Consider the following 22499-nt stretch of genomic DNA (forward strand, 5'->3'; position numbering starts at 1 on the left):
GTTCGGAGTTCCCATCTGAGCGAAATGGCCTGAACGAAGGTGTGGTTATAGGTCGGAGTATTTGCATGAGTCTTAAAGGATATTACTTACGGTGTATCATTCATCTGTATCATGCATGCATAGGAAAACGACGAAATAAACGGTATTGTAGGCAATGCAGGAAGCGTTCGATTTACGACTGGGAGACACAACTGCCACCGCCGAACCTGCGTAGTCATAGTTGAAAGAATAGGAATACGGACCGGTGACTTTGGCAGGTAAGCTTGATGAGAACACGGGCGTCCAAGCCCATGTTAAAGAGAAACTGCGCTAATTTGTAATTGTATTGCGAATCTACAATATGTTGATGTAAGTGCTCTGTTTAGCACTGCTTAAAGTAAACATTGTACTTTTTATGTCTTCAATTTGGTGTGAAGTGTTCATTATTTGACAGTGAAACATGCATTTCGTTCATACTACCGCATTGGACGGTGAAATGTATTTTCTCACCGATTTCACCGGTTCTTCTGATATGACATACCCACTCACGAACAACATGAGTTCTTCAAGGTTGTAACAATGTTACTATATTTCTTACACCCCTGTTGCAACTTGTGGGTAGCCTACTCTTTATTGTAGCCAATTCTAGCCATGCTAAACATATTTACTGTATAACATAGTGTTTCAATATGCTTTGTGTTGTAGTCACGACAGATATATAGTTAAGCAAACTTTAGTATGCTTGTTGTAAACCAGCACATCAAGTACACGAATTCGGTAAGTAAAAAGTGGTTTCCGTTTCCTGTGTAACATCAATATGAGTAACATAAATATTGCTACACGTTCTCTTCTTTTTTTTCTACAACAAAGGCAGACTCCAGCTAACTTTGGTATGTCATTTTGAATGTGAACTGAATGTTTGTTTGTCTCTCACTGTTTATTTACACACACACACACACACACACACACACACACACACACACACACACACACAGTACCAGTCAAAAGTTTGGATACACCTACTCATTCAAGGTTTTTCTTTATTCTTACTGTGTTTTACATTGTAGAATAATAGGGAAGACATCAAAACTATGAAATAACACATGGAATCATGTCGTAACCAAAGAAGTGTTCAACAAATCAAAATATATTTTATATTGGACATTTTTCAAAGTAGCCACTCTTTCTCTTGATGACAGCTTTGCACACTCTTGGCATTCTCTCAACCAGCTTCACCTGGAATGCTTTTTCAACAGTCTTGAAGGAGTTCCCACATATGCTGAGGACTTGTTGGCTGCTTATCCTTCACTCCGCGATCCAACTCATCCCAAGCCATCTCAATTGGCTTGAGGTTGGGTGATTGTGGAGGCCAGGTCATCTGATTAGGTCAGCACTCCATCACTCTGCCATCTTGGTCAAATAGCCCTTACACAGCCTGGAGGTGTGTTGGGTCATTGTCCTGTTGAAAAACAAATGATAGTCACACTAAGCGCAAACCAGATGGGATGGCATATTGCTGCATAATGCTGTGGTAGCTATGCCGGTTAAGTGTGCCTAGAATTCTAAATAAATAACGACAGTGTCACCAGCAAAGCACCATCACACCACCTCCTCCATGCTTCAGGGTGGGTACCACACATGCGGAGATCATCCGTTCACCTACTCTGCGTCTCACAAAGACACGCCGGTTGGAACCAAAAATCTCAGATTTGGACTCATCAGATCAAAGGACAGATGTCCACCGGTCAAATGTCCATTGATCATCTTTCTTGGCCCAAGCAAGTCTCTTATTTTTATTGGTGTCCTTTAGTAGTGGTTTCTTTGCAGCAATTTGACCGTGAAGGCCTGATTTCACGCAGTCTCCTCTGAACAGTTTATGTTGAGATGTGTCTGTTACTTGAATTCTGTGAAGCATTTATTTGGGCTACAATCTGAGGTGCAGTTAACTCTGCTGCAGAGGATAAGTTCATTAGAGGTAACTCTGGGTCTTCCTTTCCTCTGGCGGTCCTCATGAGAGCCAGTTTCATCATAGCGCTTGATGTTTTTTTTGACTGCACTTGAAGAAATGTTCAAAGTTCTTGAAATTATTGACTGACCTTCATGTCTTAAAGTAATGATGGACTGTCGTTTCTCTTTGCTTATTTTAGCTGTTCTTGCCATAATATGGACTTGGTCTTTTACCAAATAGGACTATCTTCTCTATACCACACCTACCTTGTCACAACACAACTGATTGGCTCAAACGCATTAAGAAGGAAAGAAATTCCACAAATTAACATTTAACAAGGCACAGCTGTTAATTGAAATGAATTCCAGGTGACTACCTCATGAAGCTGGTTGAGAGAATGCCAAGAGTGTGCAAAGCTGTCATCAAGGCAAAGGGTGGCTACTTTGAAGAATCTCAAATATATAAAACATATTATTTGGTTACTACATGATTCCATATGTGTTATTTAATAGTTTTGATGTCTTATTCTACAATGTAGAAAATAGTACAAAAAAAAAAAAAACTGGAATGAGTAGGTGTGTCAACTTTTTTGACTGGTACTATATATTTTTTTCACCTTCTTTGATTTACATTCAGTCTTTCAGTTGTATACAGTAGGTCTTCGGATCACCCTACCTGTGAGCGACTCAACTCTCACGCTGTCATCTCATTGCAACTCTGTGAGATCCTTAGCAGAGGGATTGTAGTACTTTGCCTGTCTCTGCTGACTTTCTTTCAACTTCTCTGCTGACCATTCATTTTGTAATTCCTGGTCTCAACAGATTTTCAATCATTAGCACTATTGTCTTTGTACGTCTTTCCATCAGTGCCATTGCAGGGCTGCTGTCTGTTGCCTGTGACGGGGTATTTCTGTGATCCAGCATGACTAGGTATAGGTCAGCACCTGCTCTCTTTGCTTTTGCTATCAATCTTTCGGCTGTTTTCGCTGCCAATTCCACTTTCCCATTATTTTGCCAGTATACTGGAGACAATGTTTAGTGTTTAAAGTCCCAGGCCTTGCTGACATTTCGGAACTCGTCTGAAGAGTACTGGGGGCTGTTGTCTGAATATAGGATGTCAGGTATGCCGTAGCATGCAAAGTGTGTCTTCAGTTTTCAAATGACCGTTTTCGACTGTGTGTTCCCCAAATGGTCCACTTCCCAGAATTTTGAGAGTTTTCAATCCAACTGTGACCATGGAGTCTCTGTTGTTGAACTCGAACAGGTCCCTATTTTTCTCCCAGGGAAGCTTTGGTGCTTTATGTGGTCTCAGCGTCTCTTTCTGCTACTTCACAACCCATGCAATGCAGGTGCTTACATTGTTCCATGTATGTTCTCAGCTGTGCATTCATGCCCGGTCAGTAGACACACTCGCGAGCTCTTCTCAGACATCCCTCAATTCCTATGTGTGAGGAATGGATTCTTTGAGGGCAGCAAGGACAACGACTCGCTCACCTCTGAAGATAACTCCACTTTGCACACTCGACTCATCTTTGTTGTGAAAATACATTGCTACTTTCAAGGGTACATGGTTTTTCACTCCTGCATTATCACATTCTTCAGTGTCTGGAGCTTCAGTGGCTCTCTGGATGGCCTTTAGTCTCTTGCTTGACACAGGCAGGTAGTGTATCATGTTGATTGATTCCACAGGGCCTCTGTTCTCTTGTTCTGTGAGGCACACCCTGCTTGGGGTGTTGCCAGCACCACTTTTTCCAGGAACCTATCTGAGACAGACCACAGGGGTCTGTGCAATGGTGTCAGCTGATTTTTCTTGAAAGCCAGCTCGAGTCTTTCTGACCACTCCCACAGCGAGTCCTTGTGTGGTAGGTGTCACAGCGGCTTGCGGTGCTCCGTGGCGTGGCTGCAGAACGTGGATAGGTCGTTTACCATGCCCAGGAGGCGCTGCACCCCCTGCACATCTGTAGACCTAGGCATCTGTCTGATGGCTGTCGCTTTTCCCGGGTCCACTTTCAAACCCCTCTGATGTTAGCAGGTGACCAATGTATGGCACATCCTTCAGCCTGAGCTGCAGCTTCTCTGGATTCAGCTTGATATTGAGCTTCCTGCATCTGTCCAGGAGCATTCACAGGTTCTTGTCATCGTTCCGAATTGCTGCTTCATCGTTGTCTCCTTTCTCCCACAATCAGGATGCCATCTGCAGTGATTTAATTTTTTTGACTCCTCGGCAGATCTTCCATTCCCTGTTTCAACTTCCTCTGAAAGGTCTCTGGGGCTGAACTGATTCCGATTTGGCATGCGCAGCCACCTGTAGCGTCCCATGGCAGTAGAGAACGTGGTGAGAGAGCTGGATTCCTCATCCAGTTCCACATGTCAATTGTTTTTTTTGTCATCACAGAGAACACATGTGCTCTGTTCATGTCTGGCACCACGTCTTCAATAGTGGGTAATGGCTCCACTTGAGCGCCTTGAGAGGTTTTGGATCAATACATTGGTTTATGCAATGCGATCAGGCTGCCAATCCAATCTGTGCTTTTCTTTCTTTCCCCCAACTGCTTTTATCATCCTTTCCTATAGACTACCAAGCTCCTCTCTGAGTGGTTTATATAGTGCTACTGGACAGGCTCCACTCGCTCATCCACTCCCAGCTTCAGTTTGCCGGGTAAGCATCCATTTCCATGGAATACATCGGCGTACTCCTGTTTTATTTGCTATTTAGTCCAGGACCTTGTTTTCCTGACGGCCAGGATGCTGTGATGCTGCACAGTAAGCAACTCCATTGCCTGGATAGCCTTGCTGCCTACAATGGGCCTGTGCACGTTCTTGTTGACTACGATGAACTCGCCTCTGTAGGTTTTCTTATTGCGTGGATTGATCACTTTTTTTAAGTGTGCACTTCCCCAGTGGCGTCAGACTACTCTTGTATTACATCACCAATACCTGACTGCAGGGCTCTAGGTGACTGTCTTTTTGTGAGGTTTGCAGGGATAACATTACAACTAGCACCACAATCTAGCTGAAATCTGACTGAAATCTATCTAAAATAATTTTGTTGACCAGCATGGTTGCAAAGAGAGCTGCATTGCGGTCAGTTATTTATTTATTTTCTTCCTGTACCACGTTGATGCTCTCTGACTTTGGCCTGTGTGATGCAGAGAACATCCTTACTTCTCTGATTCAGCTGACACATTTCACATTGCCAGGACTGTTTCTCTTGCTGGTCCCTGCACTTTTTCAAACCGTAGAGAAGATATTGTTTTTTTTCTCCACAGGATTTACATTTTTGTCCATATGCAGGGCTTTTTTCGCCCTTTTTTTTCTCATGTATCCGTCCACAGTATCTGCATTGTAACAGTGCTCTGTTCCTCTAGTCTCCTCTCGGTCTCTCTTCCTGTGTTACTACATGTACTGCACACAGGCAATCTTGCAGGCGATCTTGATTTACAATCTGTATGCACATAATCCAGTCCCCGATAAGTCTGTGATTACTACAAAGTTGCAGGTGGCCACTAGAGTCCTCAATTCAGTGAGATATTTGTCTAAACTCTCATCTTGGCCCTGACTCCACATGACAAAAATGTATATCTCTCAATTGTTAAATTTTTCTTGGGATCACAAAATGCATCTAGTGCTGCAATTACTTCCTCAACAAAGAGATTGTCTCTTGTACTGCCCACACCAAGGGTCTCACAAATCTCTCTGCCTTTTTCCCCGATTAGATAGTACAGTAGCTTCACTTTGTAGTCATCAGGTTTTTCTCCCATTGTAAGAGCTATGTACAAATTGAATTCCTCTTTCCATCTTTTCCAGGTAAGTGCAAAATTACAATCGTCAAAGTAAAAAAAAATCTGTGGATTTTCCATGGCGATTTATTTTTAGAATGGAATGTTAGCTACTCACAAATCTGCTCATGTCCAATAGCCAGTTAGCTTTTAGTATAGTCATTCTATAATCAGCTAGCATTGGTGTTCGGCACGATGACTAGCTTGTAAAAGCAGAACTTTTCCAAACTGGCACCTGGGATGTATTCCTTTTTTCTTTTTTTTCCACTGCCACCATGTTTCAATATGCTTTGTGTTATAGTCACAACAAAGATAATTCGTAAAAATTCTAATAGCTTCACAGATCTTCATTGTAAAGGGTTTAAACACTGTTTCCCATGTTTGTTCAATGAACCATAAGCAATTAATGAACATGCACCTGTGGAATGGTCGTTAAGACCCTAACAGCTTACAGACGGTAGGCAATTAAGGTCACAGTTATGAAAACCTAGGACACTAAAGAGGCCTTTCTACTGACTCTGAAAAACACCAAAAGAAAGATGCCCAGAGTCCTTGCTCATCAGCGTGAACGTGCCTTAGGCATGCTGCAAGGTGGTATGAGGACTGCAAATGTGGCCAGGGCAATAAATTGCCATGTCTGTACTGAGACGCCTAAGACAGCGCTACAGGGAGACAGGACGGACAGCTGATCGTCCTCGCAGTGGCAGACCACGTGTAACAACACCTGCACAGGATGGGTACATCCTAACATCACACCTGCGGGACAGGTAGAGGATGGCAACAACAACTGCCCGAGTTACACCAGGAACGCACAATCCCTCCATCAGTGCTCAGACTGTCCGCAATAGGCTGAGAGAGGTAGGACTGAGGGCTTGTAGGCCTGTTGTAAGGCAGGTCCTCACCAGACATCACCAGCAACAACGTCGCTTAAGGGCACAAACCCACCATTGCTGGACCAGACAGGACTAGCAAAAGTGCTCTTCACTGACGAGTCGCGGTTTTGTCTCACCAGGGGTGATGGTCGGAATCGTGTTTATCGTCAAAGTAATGAGCGTTACACCGAGGCCTGTACTCTGGAGCGGGATCGATTTGGAGGTGGAGGGTCCGTCATGGTCTGAGGCGGTGTGTCACAGCATCATCGGACTGAGCTTGTTGTCATTGCCGTCAATCTTGACGCTGTGCGTTACAGGGAAGACATCCTCCTCCCTCATGTGGTACCCTTCCTGCAGGCTCATCCTGACATGACCCTCCAGCATGACAATGCCACCAGCCATACTGCTTGTTCTGTGCATGATCCAAGACAGAAATGTCAGTGTTCTGCCATGGCCAGCAAAGAGCCAGGATCTCAATCCCAATGGGCACGTTCTTGGACCTGTTGGATCGGAGGGTGAGTGCTAGGGCCATTTCCCCCCAGAAATGTCCGGGAACTTGCAGGTGCCTTGGTGGAAGAGTGGGGTAACATCTCACAGCAAGAACGGGCAAATCTGGTGCAGTCCGTGAGGAGGAGATGCACTGCAGTACTTAATGCAGCTGGTGGCCTCACCAGATACTACATTCCTTTTGATTTTGAAACCCCCCCCCCCCGTTGTTCAGGGACACATTATTCCATTTCTGTTAGTCACATGTCTGTGAAACTTGTTCAGTTTATGTCTCAGTTGTTGAATCTTGTTATGTTCATACAAATATTTACACATGTTAAGTTTGCTGAAAATTAACGCAGTTGACAGTGAGAGGACGTTTCTTTTTTTACTGATTTTAGTTAAGCAAACTTTTCTATGCATATTGTTAACCAGCACATCAAATACATGAAGTCGGTAAGTAACAAGTGGTTTCTGTTTCCTGTGTGACATCAATATGAGTAACATCAATATTGCTACACATAGACTGTATGGTTATAGACTGTATGGTTATGATAATCAATGTAGCCTATTGTTTAGGTTACAGTAAACATGAATCTAACTTCCTGTCTTCCAGAGATGGCCGCAGACGACAAAGTGGTCATCCTATCGGATGATGAAGAAGATCAAAAGAGGAAGTACGTCCTGGACGAACCCTTCAACACTCTTTCCCTGGAGCTTCAGACTGACCGAGAGCCAGGCTCCACTCCAGTGTCCGCTGCAGCATCAGACACACAGTCTGCTCCAGAGACACCCATGGCCTCACCACTGAAAGACCTAGGCTGCTTTGAGAGGATGTGCCTTAGAGTCAACTCCCAGCTCCTCATCTCCAAGATCTTCTACTTCTTCTTCTATGCAGCATACGGTTCCCTGCACCCACTCCTAGCCGTCTACTACAAACAGCTAGGGATGTCACCAAGCCGTAGTGGACTGTTGGTTGGGATCCGGTACTTTATAGAGTTCTGCAGTGCACCATTCTGGGGAGTGGTGGCCGATCGTTTTAAGAAAGGGAAGCCATTGTTGCTGTTCTCTGTGCTGTGTTGGTTGGTGTTCAACTGTGGCATCGGCTTTGTCAAACCAGCTGCCATGATCTGTAAGGAAAAGGTGGACATCCCCACTGTGGCCCCACCAATACTGCCCTTGACGACTATGACACCAATTAACAGCTCGCTACCGGACGCTTCCACCAATCACACGAGGAGAAGTCGTCGGGATTTGTTTCAAAGTTACTTTCCTAACTTCCCTTTTGTTTTGGATGGCCTTGATTCTGGCTATAGCGTACGCCGCAGGCATAGGAGAGGTGCTGATAGCAATACCACTCAATCCACTGGGGTGCCTTACGAGCAGAATAATGATACAACCACAGCTACGACAACAGCAACTCAAACGCCAACCGGTGGCCAACCTAGAGTGGTGCCTAATGAGCAAGCCAATACCACTCAGCTTTTACCGAATACCACAACTATGCCACTGACCACTAAAACCCCTACCCATACACCTACCCATGCCCCCACCACCACCAATTCCACATTGATGCCTCACGAGCAGGGCAATACCACTCAAGCTACTCCAAATACAACAACAACTATGGCAACCCCTACCACCACCCCTGCCCCCACCCAACCTAAAGAGTACATCATTGAGTACAACGAAGATCAGGTCGAGAGCATTTTTCTCCTGATCCTCTTGGTCATCATCGTGGGGGAGTTTTTCAGCGCGCCGGCGGTCACCATTGTGGACACAGTGACGTTACAGTACCTGGGGAAGCACCGGGACCGTTACGGCCTGCAGAGAATGTGGGGGTCCCTTGGCTGGGGCGTGACCATGCTGCTAGTGGGTATCTGGATAGACCACACCCACATTAAGCTGCTCATCGACGGCGTGGTCGGCTGTATCCTGCCCGAGTACAAGAACTACCAGGTAATGTATGACATTGAAAAGGTGACAAATAATAAGCAATGGGTCACTAAGGGCAACATAGTTGATACGTAAATAGAAAATGTAGTTACTTTGTTCATTTCTTCACTCGTTCCTTCCCCAGGTGGCCTTCATAGTGTTTGGAGTGATGATGGGTCTGGCCCTGGTGGTAGCAACACAATTCTACTTCGACAGGTAATAGGAGCAGACCCAATTTAAACTGTTTGAAACCCCACCTTTTTTTAGCTTTTCCTTAAATCAATGATTTTATTGTTATTTTAGACTTTTTGTTTTAGGTTCTTTTATTCATCTATTTTATAGAATTGCTGTTTTGTTTTTAATATATTCTATTTGATTTATTTTACTGTGAAGTGTGTGGTGATTTAAAAATTGTCTTTAAATTAAGTTTGATTTGATTTGACAGTGGGGACTACAGACAGGAGGTGCCCCAGAGGCCCCAGGAAGTAGAGATACCACAGGTAAATCAACTGGAAAATTAAAACTCACCACTAAGTGGAAATAGTATTTTTAATTTCTTTAGCCGAAGTAAATACTGCTTTAAATAGAAAATGGTTAATAATTTTATTCATTTTACACAATTTTTTTCACACAGGTAGATGGAAACGTGGCATCTCCAGAGGAGAGCTCCACCTCGGACCAGACCCCCATCACCCCAGAGTCCACCACCACCGAACAGCCTTTCTATTACAGTGACCTCCTCAGGCTGCTGTGTAGTGTTCAGTACAGCACGGTGCTGTTCGTCGCCTGGTTCATGGGCTTCGGTTACGGCTTTGTGTTCACCTTCCTGTATTGGCATCTAGAGGACCTGAAGGGGACCACCACGCTGTTTGGTGTGTGTTCAGTTCTGAGTCATGTGTCGGAGCTGGCTGCTTACTTCACCAGTCATAAGTTTATCGAGCTGGTGGGACACATCAGGTAAGGATGGGGTTGTTGGTGTTCTTGATTTTGGGAGGGTGGTGGAGGAAGGGATATCACATTATCCATCTCTTTTAACCAAATCTTTTACCAAAAACAGCAGCAGCAGCAGCAGCAACAACAACAATAACAACCAAAGCACACAGTATTTTCTGAAACTGAGGATTTCCACATTTGCTATCCCGTTTCACCTAAACTAGACATGCTGCATGTAAACAATCGTGTTCGTTTAGAGTGCATCTTGCTTGAACGTCACACAGGCCTTAATGCGTATACTCTAGTCAGACAGACAGACAGACAAACCTAGCACAGAGCAGGGACATTTGACAGTGTGGTGTTATGTTTAAGGAGAAAGGCCCATCCATCTGGCAGCTCTGTGCGACCAATGTCATTTTGACGCACCATTTTAAAGCATTCTTCTCTAACATCATGGGTGGTTATAACCCTGCAAGTAATACAGTTACCTATTAGTGCAAAGGTCTCAAGAAGAATTTTTGTGCTTTTTGCCTCACCAGTTCAATGGGCACTGTGCACAAAGAGTAATACTAACTATACCTAGTAGGGCATCTCTTTAAACCAGGGGTGGGCAACTCCAGTCCTCGAGGGACTGATTTGGTGTCACACTTTTTCTCCATCCCTAGCAAACACAGCTGATTAATCCATTTGCATTCTAAACTGAAGATCATGATTAGGTGATTATTGGAGTCAGGTGTGTTAGCTGGGGCAAAACTGTGACGCCAATCAGGCCCTCGAGGACTGGAACTGCCCACCCTTGCTTTAAACCTTGGATGAGTATTCTGCGATGGAATCCTAATTAACGCAACAAAAGACGCTCTAAGCCTGAAAAGCCTATACATTCCGTACATCACCCTATTTTATCTGTTTTGCTTCTTCTTAATAACTTTTGCTCTGAGTACCTAACCTCTGAAAATCTCATCACTAATTTCTTTCTTTCCTCCCTGTTTTCCTAACTTAGGGTCTTGTACATTGGCTTGGCATGTAACACAGCACGCTACCTGTACATTTCTTACTTGGAGAATGCATGGATAGTTCTGCCTATGGAGGTCTTACAAGGTAAGAGAGAGCAGGTCCGACGTTGACATCTGACTGAGGAAAGGTTCAAATTTGAGTCCGTAGTTAAGGGCTGTATTATTGAGCCTCAGTAAAGTACATCTTAGGACAGGAATCTCTGTTATTTCAAGCAATCGCTGCTTTATAAAACACCTTTTCCCTTGTCGACTAAACACGAACACGATAAGATATAATTTAAAAGAATGTTAATATTGATTTTATATTGAAACGGCTTTTACAGTATCACATCAAACTGTCATATTAAAAGACAGTATCAACAAAAGGAAATTCAATAAGGATATCCTGGTAATGTCATATGACTAGTGAATAGGCACCGTGTTACCCCTGTTTGTCTATCTGTGGTTACAGATGAGAGATTATTTAAGAGCAGGTTGGATGGGTCTTGTCAAACACTGGACAGGAGAATATTGTGTTCCACTCCCTCTTTTAGACAGCTTGGGTACACAATAACAAATAGGACAGAGGTAGGCAACTAGATCCAGAGTGGGACGAATATTGTTGAAGAGAATGGTCGGGACCCAGAAAATAATTATAATAATTTGTACACTGCAAATTGACCACAACTAAGCCCAAAAAGAGATTGTATTTTGAGACACAATCATGTATTTGATTTTTTGGGATGCTTGGGAACAGACTTCCTAAATTAAACACATTTTTTAGTTTAATTCCTGGTGATTTTACACTTTTTTTTACCATAAACTATGCATAGTACCAACTGCAAAGTTTGGTGGAGGAGGAATAATGGTCTGGGATTTTTTTTTTCATGGTTCGGGCTAGGCCCCATAGTTTCAGTGAAGGGAATTCTTAACGCTACAGCATACAATGACATTCTAGATGATTCTGTGCTTCCAACTTTGTGGCAACAGTTTGGCAAAGGCGCTTTCCTGTTTCAGCATGACAATGCCCCCATGCACAAAGCGATGTCCATACAGAAATGGTTTGTTGAGATCGGTGTGGAAGAATTTGACTGGCCTGCACAGAGCCCTGACCTCAACCCCATTGAACACCTTAGGGATGAATTGGAACGCCGACTGCAAGCCAGGCCTAATAGTCCAACATTAGTGTCTGACCTAAGTAATGCTCTTGTTGCTGAATGGAAGCAAGTACCCGCAGCAATATTCCAACATCTAGTGGAAAGCCTTCCCAGAAGCGTGGCGGCTGTTATAACAGCAAAGGGGAACCAACTCCATATTAATGCCCATGATTTTGGAATGAGATGTTTGACGAGCAGGTGTCGACATACCTTTGGTCAGGTAGTGTATATAATGATTATTTTTATTAGTATTTTTTTTACTAAAAACATTGGGGGGGGGGGGGATAGCCTGTTGCCGACCCCTGCTCTAAGACAGAGGCCCCGACTTATAAAGTGAATGTACTCATCCATGATTCTTGCAAGGAATTTAACTATGGAGTTGTGTTTTGAATGGTGGCAGATAAAATTTATTATAGGCCTACAACTCATGACAATTTTTCTAGTAATAACTGATAATGCGCTCAATAAATAAGTAAGAATAAGCTCGTTATTACTGGTCATAAGTGATAGGCACTGTTTGCTTTGGTTCTTTAGCTTGTGTCTTAGAGAAGTGTTTTGCAACCCCAGCCCACAAAGCAAAGTAAGTTGACCATCCTGTTACTTCAGCATAAGGGTGTGTGTGCATATACAGTTGAAGTCAGAAGTTTACATACACCTTAGCCAAATACATTTAAACTCAGTTTTTCACAATTCCTGACATTTAATCCTCGTAAACATTCCCTGTCTTAGGTCAGTTAGGATCACCATTTTATTTTAAGAATGTGAAATGTCAGAATAATAGTAAAGAATTATTTATTTCAGCTTGTATTTCTTTCATCACATTCCCAGTGGATCAGAAGTGTATATGCACTCAATTAGTATTTGGTAGCATTGCCTTTAAATTGTTTAACTTGGGTCAAATGTTTCGGGTAGCCTTCCACAAGCTTCCCACAATAAGTTGGGTGAATTTTGGCCCATTCCTCCTGACATAGCTGGTGTAACTGAGTCAGGTTTGTAGGCCTCCTTGCTCGCACACGCTTTTTTCAGTTCTGCACACAAATGTTCTATAGGGATTGAGGTCAGGGCTTTGTGATGGCCTCTCCAATACCTTGACTTTGTTGTCCTTAAGCCATTTTGCCACAACTTTGGAAGTATGCTTGGGGTCATTGTCCATTTGGAAGACTCATTTGCGACCAAGCTTTAACTTCCTGACTGATGTCTTGAGATGTTACTTCAATATATCCACATAATTGTTCCTCATGATGCCATCTATTTTGTGAAGTGCACCAGTCCCTCCTGCAGCAAAGCACCTCCACAACATGATACTGCCACCCCCGTACTTTACGGTTGGGATGGTGTTCTTCAGCTTGCAAGCCTCCCCCTTTTTCCTCCAAACATAATGATGGTCATTATGGCCAAACAGTTCTATTTATGTTTCATCCCCAGTGCAGTTGCAAACCGTAGTCTGGCTTATATGTGGCGGTTTTTGAGCAGTGGCTTCTTCCTTGTGGAGCGGCCTTTCAGGTTATGTCGATATAGGACTCGTTTTACTGTGGATATAGACACTTTTGTACCTGTTTCCTCCAGCATCTTCACAAGGTCCTTTGCTGTTGTTCTGGGATTGATTTGCGCTTTTCGCACCATAGTACGTTCATCTCTAGGAAACGGAGCGCTTCTCCTTCCTGAGCGGTTTTATGGCTGCGTGGTCCCATGGTGTTTATACTTGCGTACTATTGTTTGTACAGATGAACGTGGTAGCTTCAGGCATTTGGGAATTGCTCCCAAGGATGAGCCAGACTTGTGAAGGTCTACAATCTTTTTTTTTTAGGTCCTGGCTGATTTCTTTTGATTTTCCCATGATGTCAAGCAAAGAGGCACTGAGTTTGAAGGTAGGCCTTGAAATACATCCACAGGTACACCTCCAATTGACTCAAATTATGTCAATTAGCCTATCAGAAGCTTCTAAACCATGACATAATTTTCTGGAATTTTCCAAGCTGTTTAAAGGCGCAGTCAATTTAGTGTATGTAAACTTCTGACCCACTGGAATTGTGATACAGTGAAATAATCTGTCTGTAAGCAATTATTGGAAAAATTACTTGTGTCATGCACACAGTAGATGTTCCAACCGACTTGGCAAAACCTATAGTTTGTTTACAAGAAGTTTGTGGAGTGGTTGAAAAACGAGTTTTAATGACTCCAACCTAAGTATGTAAACCTCCGATTTCAACTGTATCCATCTGACGTTTTGAATCTGTGGTCACGGAATGAGAAGTCCGTCTGCCTGACTGATGACGAATGGATGTGTAAGTGTCAACACTTCCTAATCCATAGGACTTAAATAAAGTAGAGGTGAGGTTTCCTGTTCGATTGTTTTTCCAATTTTTGCTAATACTACAAGACGGACCGCTTTCTTCTTCTGTATGACATTATTTCAATACTAATGTATAACATTTTATATTTAGCAGACACTCTTATCGAGAACGACTTACAGGAGCAATTACGGTTGAGTGCCTTGCTCAAGGGCACATGAACAGATTTTTCACCTAGTCGGCTCGGGGATTCAAACCAGCGACCTTTCGGTTACTGGCCCAACACTCTTAACCGCTTGGCTACCTGCCGCCCCTTCTTTGAAGAAGCATTTTTATCCTATAGGCTGTGTAATGTTTAACACCTCCATCAATGTTTGTCGTCTGGCATCATTTACATTTTAGTCATTTAGCAGACGCTCTTATCCAGAGCGACTTAGTCGTGAGTGCATACATTTTTGTACTGTTCCCCGTGGGAATCAAACCTACAACCCTGGCTTTGCAAGCGCCATGCTCTACCTTTGAGCCACACAGAGTATTTCACTTTTCTAACCTTTTGTTTTGTCTGTCTTTCTGTCTGTCTCTTTGTACTATAGGTGTGACCCATGCGTCGGTTTGGGCAGCCTGTATCTCCTACCTGAGTGCCGCGGTGCCCCCAGCTCTGAGGACCTCTGCCCAGGGTATCCTCCAGGGTCTACACCTGGGGCTGGGACGGGGCTGTGGGGCCATGGTGGGGGGCGTCTTCGTCAACTATTTTGGTACGGATGCGACAACGGCCCCTTTTGACAGTCCCATTTGAGTAGTGAAATTTAGCAACTCCTGCCATACAGCCATGTTTTTATTTTTTAACATGATTTTGAGAACCAACGAGTTATGGTTTATTACATATTTATAAACTACATATCCACTAATAATCAACTGTCTATAAACTATGTATAAACCATTCATAACCCTATTAAATGACACCTTAATTTAAAGTGTTACCATTATGTTTTGTCTGTATCTGTAAATTGCATCTTTCTTTTTCCAGGAGCTGCAGAGACGTTCAGAGGGATTGGAATGGCTTCCCTGGTTATACTCCTCATCTTCTCCTTCATTCAATGTCTGACCGGACAGAACGAGGAAAAGGGTGAGGGAGGGGAGAGCACCTCAGTTCATATTTTTTACAGACCCTGCATCAGTGCACTATTAGAGGAATTTGTTCTGTATAGAATGGTTTAATGGATTGCTTCATATATTGCACTAAAAACAAAATATTTATACAACTGCAAACCACCCTTATTTTTAACAGTGTACCATACAATAATAACCTAAATTTGTATTCCCCTCAATAGAGGACAGGATGCTAGCAGAGAACATTCCGGTTCCTTCCAGTCCAGTTCCCATCGCTACCATAGACTTGATGCAGAGCCAGGTCAGAACTCTCCAAATTGTTGTACTCATCCTGCTTCTTTCAGCAAACCAATTTCCCATTGTGGGACAATGATGTGTACTACTACTAATTACTACTACAACTACCAGGTTGGTGTGATGGTGCCCCGTCCTGACCCTAGACCCCCGGCTAAGAAGACTAAGCACCAGGAGGAGCAGGAGGATGTTAACAAACCGGCCTGGGTGCTGAGTGGATCCCCCTGGGTCACCATAGCCTTCGCTGTCTGCCAGATCCGAGAGATGTACTGCATGGCCAAGGGTAGTCTACCCTCGGAGACACAGCCACTGCAGGTAGGATGATGAACGATAGTCCTTTTTTTAAAGATGTGTCAAATCTCAATGAGAACTCTTGTCCTCGGAGGTGCGACTCAAACGTTTTTAAGAACTTCAAGCCAATTCATGTTATTATTTTTATAACCTTTTTAAATATTTGATTTCAATGGGATTTATTTTTATATCGTATGATTAACAGTGACTGTGTGAACGATTTCTCCCCACGCCTTCATGTGAACTAAAGAAAGGTGAGACCGTGTGTGTACTGTAGAGGTGAATTCGACACTGTCTTTGTGACGTGCTGTGGTGAATGTGGTCAAATGTCCTACGTGCCTGTGTTTGGTTTAGTGCATGGTTTGGTTATATCTTTAGTGTATCCAAAACATTTTGTCACGATGGATCAGCCAATGATGTTATATTATCTTGTCTGTTGCCAGGAGCAAAATGATCAGAACTCTTCTGAATACCAGGCGGTGGAGACTGAACACAGCACAGAGCAACAGGAGTCGCCACGCCACCATAACGGTTCCTTAAGCAGCGTATCGAGCAAGGCCCACCCCGCAGAGCACCCCGAATCCCAGCCCTCTCCCCTACCAGACCAGGGGAACTCTGTGGCGCACCCTGCCTTTTTACCTGGTAATTTTGAGGCTTCACATCAACTGTCTAATACCAACCCTTTCCGGCAGTAGATTAAAGGCTTGAGTTGAGTTTAGAGACGGAGCAGGTACTTACATTGTCGCGGGTCTCCTTTGGTTCCTGCGACATGTACAGTAGGGAGGGGGTAAGGAGCATTGAGCACTACTCCACATCGAGGACTGTGCTGTAAAAAGTACCGAATGATTGCTTTCTGTGTGTGTGTCATCTGACATGGTGTAAATAGAATTTGATCTAGAAAGGGTCAAAAGGGATTGTTGCCTTCTAGAATGTAATGTATTTATTTCCTCTGTGTCTTCCTGCGCGAGCTTCTGACAATCATGTTATTATTTTGACTCTTGGGATGAAATGATATGTATATACAATAAAATAAAATAAATATTTGTAGATAAATCATTCACTTTCACTGCTTTTCTGGTGTCTCAGTTATATTACAGCTGTCTATTCCGGCATGTTTTTACAAGCCCAAGAGTAGACACTTGGTGGCAGTAGTGTACCGTGTTGAAGTACTAACCCTAAGCGTGCGTGTTGTGTGAAGGTTGAGGTCAGGGTGTGCTTGCTGTTGCTGCTGATGGGAGTGTGTGGGAAGACAGTAATGGTGTTCTCTTCAGAAACTACACCACAATGCCATCTGCAACATCCCTTGTCTCGGCAGAGAATATAAGCTAATATTGATGTTGAAGATGGGGGGGGGGGGAATAGATTGAATTAATTGGACTTATTGTTTCCCACGAATCGTCTTTGTTTTGAACACAGAAATTAATGTAATTCATTATTAGTGTACTCTAAATAGTGATTACACTACAACAGTCTCAAGAGACAACACTGACCGTGGCAGCTGTCTTATCCAATATTGTTAAGCATGTTGTCTACATCTAAGGAATTAATCATTTGTAAATTTTACCTTAAGATTTCTCCATCAGCTGCACTCTATGAATCAGTTCATTTGAAGGTACTCCATGAATCAGTTCATTTGAAGGTACTCCATGAATCAGTTCATTTGAAAGTGCTCTATGAATCAGTTCATTTGAAGGTACTCCATGAATCAGTTCATTTGAAAGTGCTCTATGAATCAGTTCATTTGAAAGTCTAATAAAAAATTATGATATTCCCATGTTCCTCAACGATCTTATTGAGGCAAACACCAGTATAATATTTGTTTACTCTTGACCAGACGGACTCGCAAATACATTAGTTTCGCTGCAATGCATTGTGGGTACGTATGGCTTTGCTGAAAGTGTTGAGTCATGGACTGGTCCTATTTATGCCTGTAGTGTGGACACTCCAACATGCTAGGACATGATAGGACCAAACAGCTGCCATGTTCAGTAGGGCATCATGGGACTGTTGCGGTACTGTGGCAGCATCCTTTATTTACACAGTACACTGATAATGCTGCACTGATGAAATAGCTACACAATAGTCATGCTGATCATTGGAATGATAGGTGTGATATGGTGTAGGCCTAAGTGATCTTTTAAAAACACTACAGTATAGTACAACGTGTGCTATAGCGGAGAGGCAGTGAATTGATTATTGGAATGTTCCGACTGTGTTGGTTTCTCTCTGGCTGTACCATCGAGGCCCCCTCCCTCCGCTGAAGCTACACTGCCTTTCCAATCCAAACTGCCTCAACTCCTAGCCGTTCATCCCAAGCCAAATAGAGAGATTCAATATCCATCTGTACCATCAATTTGTTTGTTTCTTTTGCTTTTTATGCGTTTTGAGATTATTTTATTTAATGAAAAGCGCTGTGCAAGTAAATATTGTATTTGTATTATGTGTTTTGTGTATGTTGTAGGCCTAGGACCTTTTGACAACATCTAGTAGATGAAAATGCCTGATTTGATTTCCAACGCAACTGATGCATTTCTACACATTAGAGCTCATACAGTCACCAGGGTTAAGATGGTGGAAAACGTTTTTAAAACAGAGTGAAAGTGGTAGCCTAGGCCTACTAGCTGAATGTGTCAAATTAGAGCACGGATTGTCGCTTTCCGTTGCAAACAGTTATGCTACGGTGTCTGTGTGTCCTACTAAGTATGACCCAGGATGTCCTGCAGAGTGAGGAAAAAGTGCCCTGTGTGACACAGTGCGAGGCTTTGTCTCTACCGTCATCAATACAACCATACATAACGCCCACAGGGCCAGCCTCTCCGTGGGCTGATCAGTACAGCCCACAGCCCACAGCAGCCCCAGCCTTAGCCTGCAGGAGGCACAGCAGGGGAGCTCAGAGCCATGGTTACTCCCACCAATACCCTGTTGGGCAGCAAAGCCATAGGATCCAAGGAGAAAGAGCAGTGTGGAAGAGTAGAATGACTTCACAGCCGTTTAGGCCTAAGTACTGTAGTGGTTCATTGAGGTCGAAGCAGTTGATCTTTGACTTAACATTTCAGCACTTACAGTGGGGCAAAAAAGTATTTAGTCAGCCACCAATTGTGCAAGTTCTCCCACTTAAAAAGATGAGAGAGGCCTGTAATTTTCATCATAGGTACACTTCAACTATGACAGACAAAATTAGAAGAAAAAAAATCCAGAAAATCACATTGTAGGATTTTTAATGCATTTATTTGCAAATTATGGTGGAAAATAAGTATTTGGTCAATAACAAAAGTTTATCAATACTTTGTTATATACCCTTTGTTGGCAATGACAAAGGTCAAACGTTTTCTGTAAGTCTTCACAAGGTTTTCACACACTGTTGCTGGTATTTTGGCCCATTCCTCCATGCAGATCTCCTCTAGAGCAGTGATGTTTTGGGGCTGTTGCTGGGCAACACGGACTTTCAACTCCCTCCAAAGATTTTCTATGGGGTTGAGATCTGGAGACTGGCTAGGCCACTCCAGGACCTTGAAATGCTTCTTACGAAGCCACTCCTTCGTTGCCCGGGCGGTGTGTTTGGGATCATTGTCATGCTGAAAGACCCAGCCACGTTTCATCTTCAATGCCCTTGCTGATGGAAGGAGGTTTTCACTCAAAATCTCACGATACATGGCCCCATTCATTCTGTCCTTTACACAGATCAGTCGTCCTGGTCCCTTTGCAGAAAAACAGACCCAAAGCATGATGTTTCCACACCCATGCTTCACAGTAGGTATGGTGTTCTTTGGATGCAACTCAGCATTCTTTGTCCTCCAAACACGACGAGTTGAGTTTTTACCAAAAAGTTATATTTTGGTTTCATCTGACCATATGGCATTCTCCAATCTTCTTCTGGATCATCCAAATGCTCTCTAGCAAACTTCAGACGGGCCTGGACATGTACTGGCTTAAGCAGGGGGACACGTCTGGCACTGCAGGATTTGAGTCCCTGGCGGCGTAGTGTGTTACTGATGGTAGGCTTTGTTACTTTGGTCCCAGCTCTCTGCAGGTCATTCACTAGGTCCCCCTGTGTGGTTCTGGGATTTTTGCTCACCGTTCTTGTGATAATTTTGACCCCACGGGGTGAGATCTTGCGTGGAGCCCCAGATCGAGGGAGATTATCAGTGGTCTTGTATGTCTTCCATTTCCTAATAATTGCTCCCACAGTTGATTTCTTCAAACCAAGCTGCTTACCTATTGCAGATTCAGTCTTCCCAGCCTGCTGCAGGTCTACAATTTTGTTTCTGGTGTCCTTTGACAGCTCTTTGGTCTTGGCCATAGTGGAGTTTGGAGTGTGACTGTTTGAGGTTGTGGACAGGTGTCTTTTATACTGATAACAAGTTCAAACAGGTGCCATTAATACAGGTAACGAGTGGAGGACAGAGGAGCCTCTTAAAGAAGAAGTTACAGGTCTGTGAGAGCCAGAAATCTTGCTTGTTTGTAGGTGACCAAATACTTATTTTCCACCATAATTTGCAAATAAATTCATTACAAATCCAACAATGTGATTTTCTGGATTTTTTTTTCTCATTTTGTCTGTCATAGTTGAAGTGTACCTATGATGAAAATTACAGGCCTCTCTCATCTTTTTAAGTGGGAGAACTTGCACAATTGGTGGCTGACTAAATACTTTTTTGCCCCACTGTATATAATTAGTACGTGAGTTTCTTATCAAGTGCAGAGAAAGAGAGCGAGAAACAGACCCATCCCTTTGGTTAAGTACATATGATAAGTACTGTAAAGTACATGTGAGGCAAACTAAGTTGCTGAGGTTTTGTGATTGAGTCAGGGACTTGTTTTTGCGGGTGGGCGTGTGAGTAGGGGGGATCCTAATCCCTAGCGTCTGCTGTTGTTTTTCATGCCTGTTGGGTTGAGATCAAAAACTCAACGGCAGTAATCATGCAAAATTGTCTGGCTTTCGCTTCAAAGAGAACACCAACATTAGTTTTACTCACTTTCTTGTTTTGTATAGTTTGTTTCATCACTTCTAGTCGTTTTTATAAAAGGGAACTGGGTTATCTTTGATGGACTGAGGATACAACACAATGTCTCTGAAATAAATGAGACATTTAAACTGTCACTTAAGAGCACATGAGTCTAGACTTGGCATCTGCATGAGGCGATAGTTAGAAATATCCCCCTGCGTTAGCAGATTGAGCTCCAACACCATCGGAGCTGGTGTACAGTGGGGAAGATGTCTGAAGACCGGCAGAAGTGGAGAGCCTTTGTTGCTGCCCTATGAGCCAGCCCAGTCGTGATGTGAATGAGTGAATGAGTGAGTGAGTGAGTGAGTACATTGGAAGATAATCTGACACACATTAGCTGGGCTAGGCAGTGGGCAGTAAGGGGGGTCTCTGGAACCTGCGTGATCGTAGGCCCACCCACATGGGTAAAACCCCCGGGGTTTAGAAATGTAATCTCGTTTCATTATGACTCTGAGAAGCCCACTACGGACCCTGAGTGTGGGTCGATCATTCCTAGCCTGCCTCTGTATTCGTCATTAGGTACTAGTTTGGCGTATCTGTTTTGTATAGACAGATTGCTATTTACTGGGAAAATTCCCTTAATTTTCAGCTGCTGCATTTATGAACATATAGATGTACATTCAACATGGTAACATTAATCTAAAAATGGCCTGAAGATTTTTGTAGTAATACTACCACATCATTTCTAAGATTGTAGTACTTATTATTATTTTTTCAGACAATCCCCACCCACACAAAAACACCCACACACACACTTCCGCCCACACACACAGCACACTCTGCCGCCCACATACACACTTCCACCCACACTTAGCTCGCAGACACATGTTGACAAAGACATAAGATGCTCATGGCATCGAACACAAAAACACACACAAAGTAATGGGTTATACATTACATACAAATATTATTTTTCACTTAATAACAAAATATTGAAAGTAAGCTATTCACTTTTCTAATGTAATAGTGTGCAATGCATAACACCTACATACGTGTTCATGTCTGTCGATATTGAATTGATCATATTCTAATTGATGTGTTATTCATGTCCTGCATCTTAACCATTTTGAGACCAGGAAGCTTCCTCTGGTGTGTGGGGGGGTGTTATCACAGGGTAAGGCGAGGGGATGACAAGCGCACACGTGCGTGGGTGTCGGTGAAATGTGTTTGTAATTGATACAACAGTGAAAATGTACAGAACACTTTTAAAAAGAACACGTATATAAATCTGAAATACAGTACCGATAAAACAATTAGAGGCAAATGGAAAATATATATGTTATCTCATCTCTAAAAATTGACATATTCAAGGGAAAATATATAGCCTATATGTAGCCCTGTAATAGGGTGCATGGCAGAAATGCTGGGTGTATTCGGAGAGTGTGTGTGTGGCCCTGTGGCCTCTGATGTAAGGCCCCCCAATCGTG

At 43.2% G+C, this 22499-nt stretch overlaps 1 protein-coding gene across 3 annotated transcripts; it reads left to right on the forward strand.

The window, feature by feature from the left end:
• The first annotated feature begins 84 nt into the window (after window positions 1-84).
• LOC139532153 (major facilitator superfamily domain-containing protein 6-A-like) lies at window positions 85-17132 on the forward strand. Of its 3 annotated transcripts, XM_071329367.1 has the most exons (12): window positions 103-257; window positions 7680-9022; window positions 9144-9214; window positions 9444-9498; window positions 9633-9955; window positions 10932-11029; window positions 14965-15126; window positions 15399-15497; window positions 15703-15782; window positions 15890-16090; window positions 16272-16320; window positions 16510-17132. In XM_071329367.1, exons 2-11 carry the CDS (start codon window positions 7682-7684, stop codon window positions 16272-16274), a joined length of 2433 nt encoding a protein of 810 aa, XP_071185468.1. In that variant the 5' UTR covers window positions 103-257; window positions 7680-7681; the 3' UTR covers window positions 16275-16320; window positions 16510-17132. The 3 variants fall into 3 exon arrangements, 2 of the variants coding, with proteins under 2 accessions (XP_071185467.1, XP_071185468.1); XM_071329366.1 differs by lacking the exon at window positions 16272-16320 and having other exon boundaries at window positions 85-257; XR_011666513.1 differs by lacking the exons at window positions 10932-11029; window positions 16272-16320.
• Window positions 17133-22499: the final 5367 nt, after the last annotated feature.

This window comes from Salvelinus alpinus, chromosome 10, assembly GCF_045679555.1.
Source record: "Salvelinus alpinus chromosome 10, SLU_Salpinus.1, whole genome shotgun sequence".
In the NCBI taxonomy this organism is placed as follows: domain Eukaryota; kingdom Metazoa; phylum Chordata; class Actinopteri; order Salmoniformes; family Salmonidae; genus Salvelinus; species Salvelinus alpinus.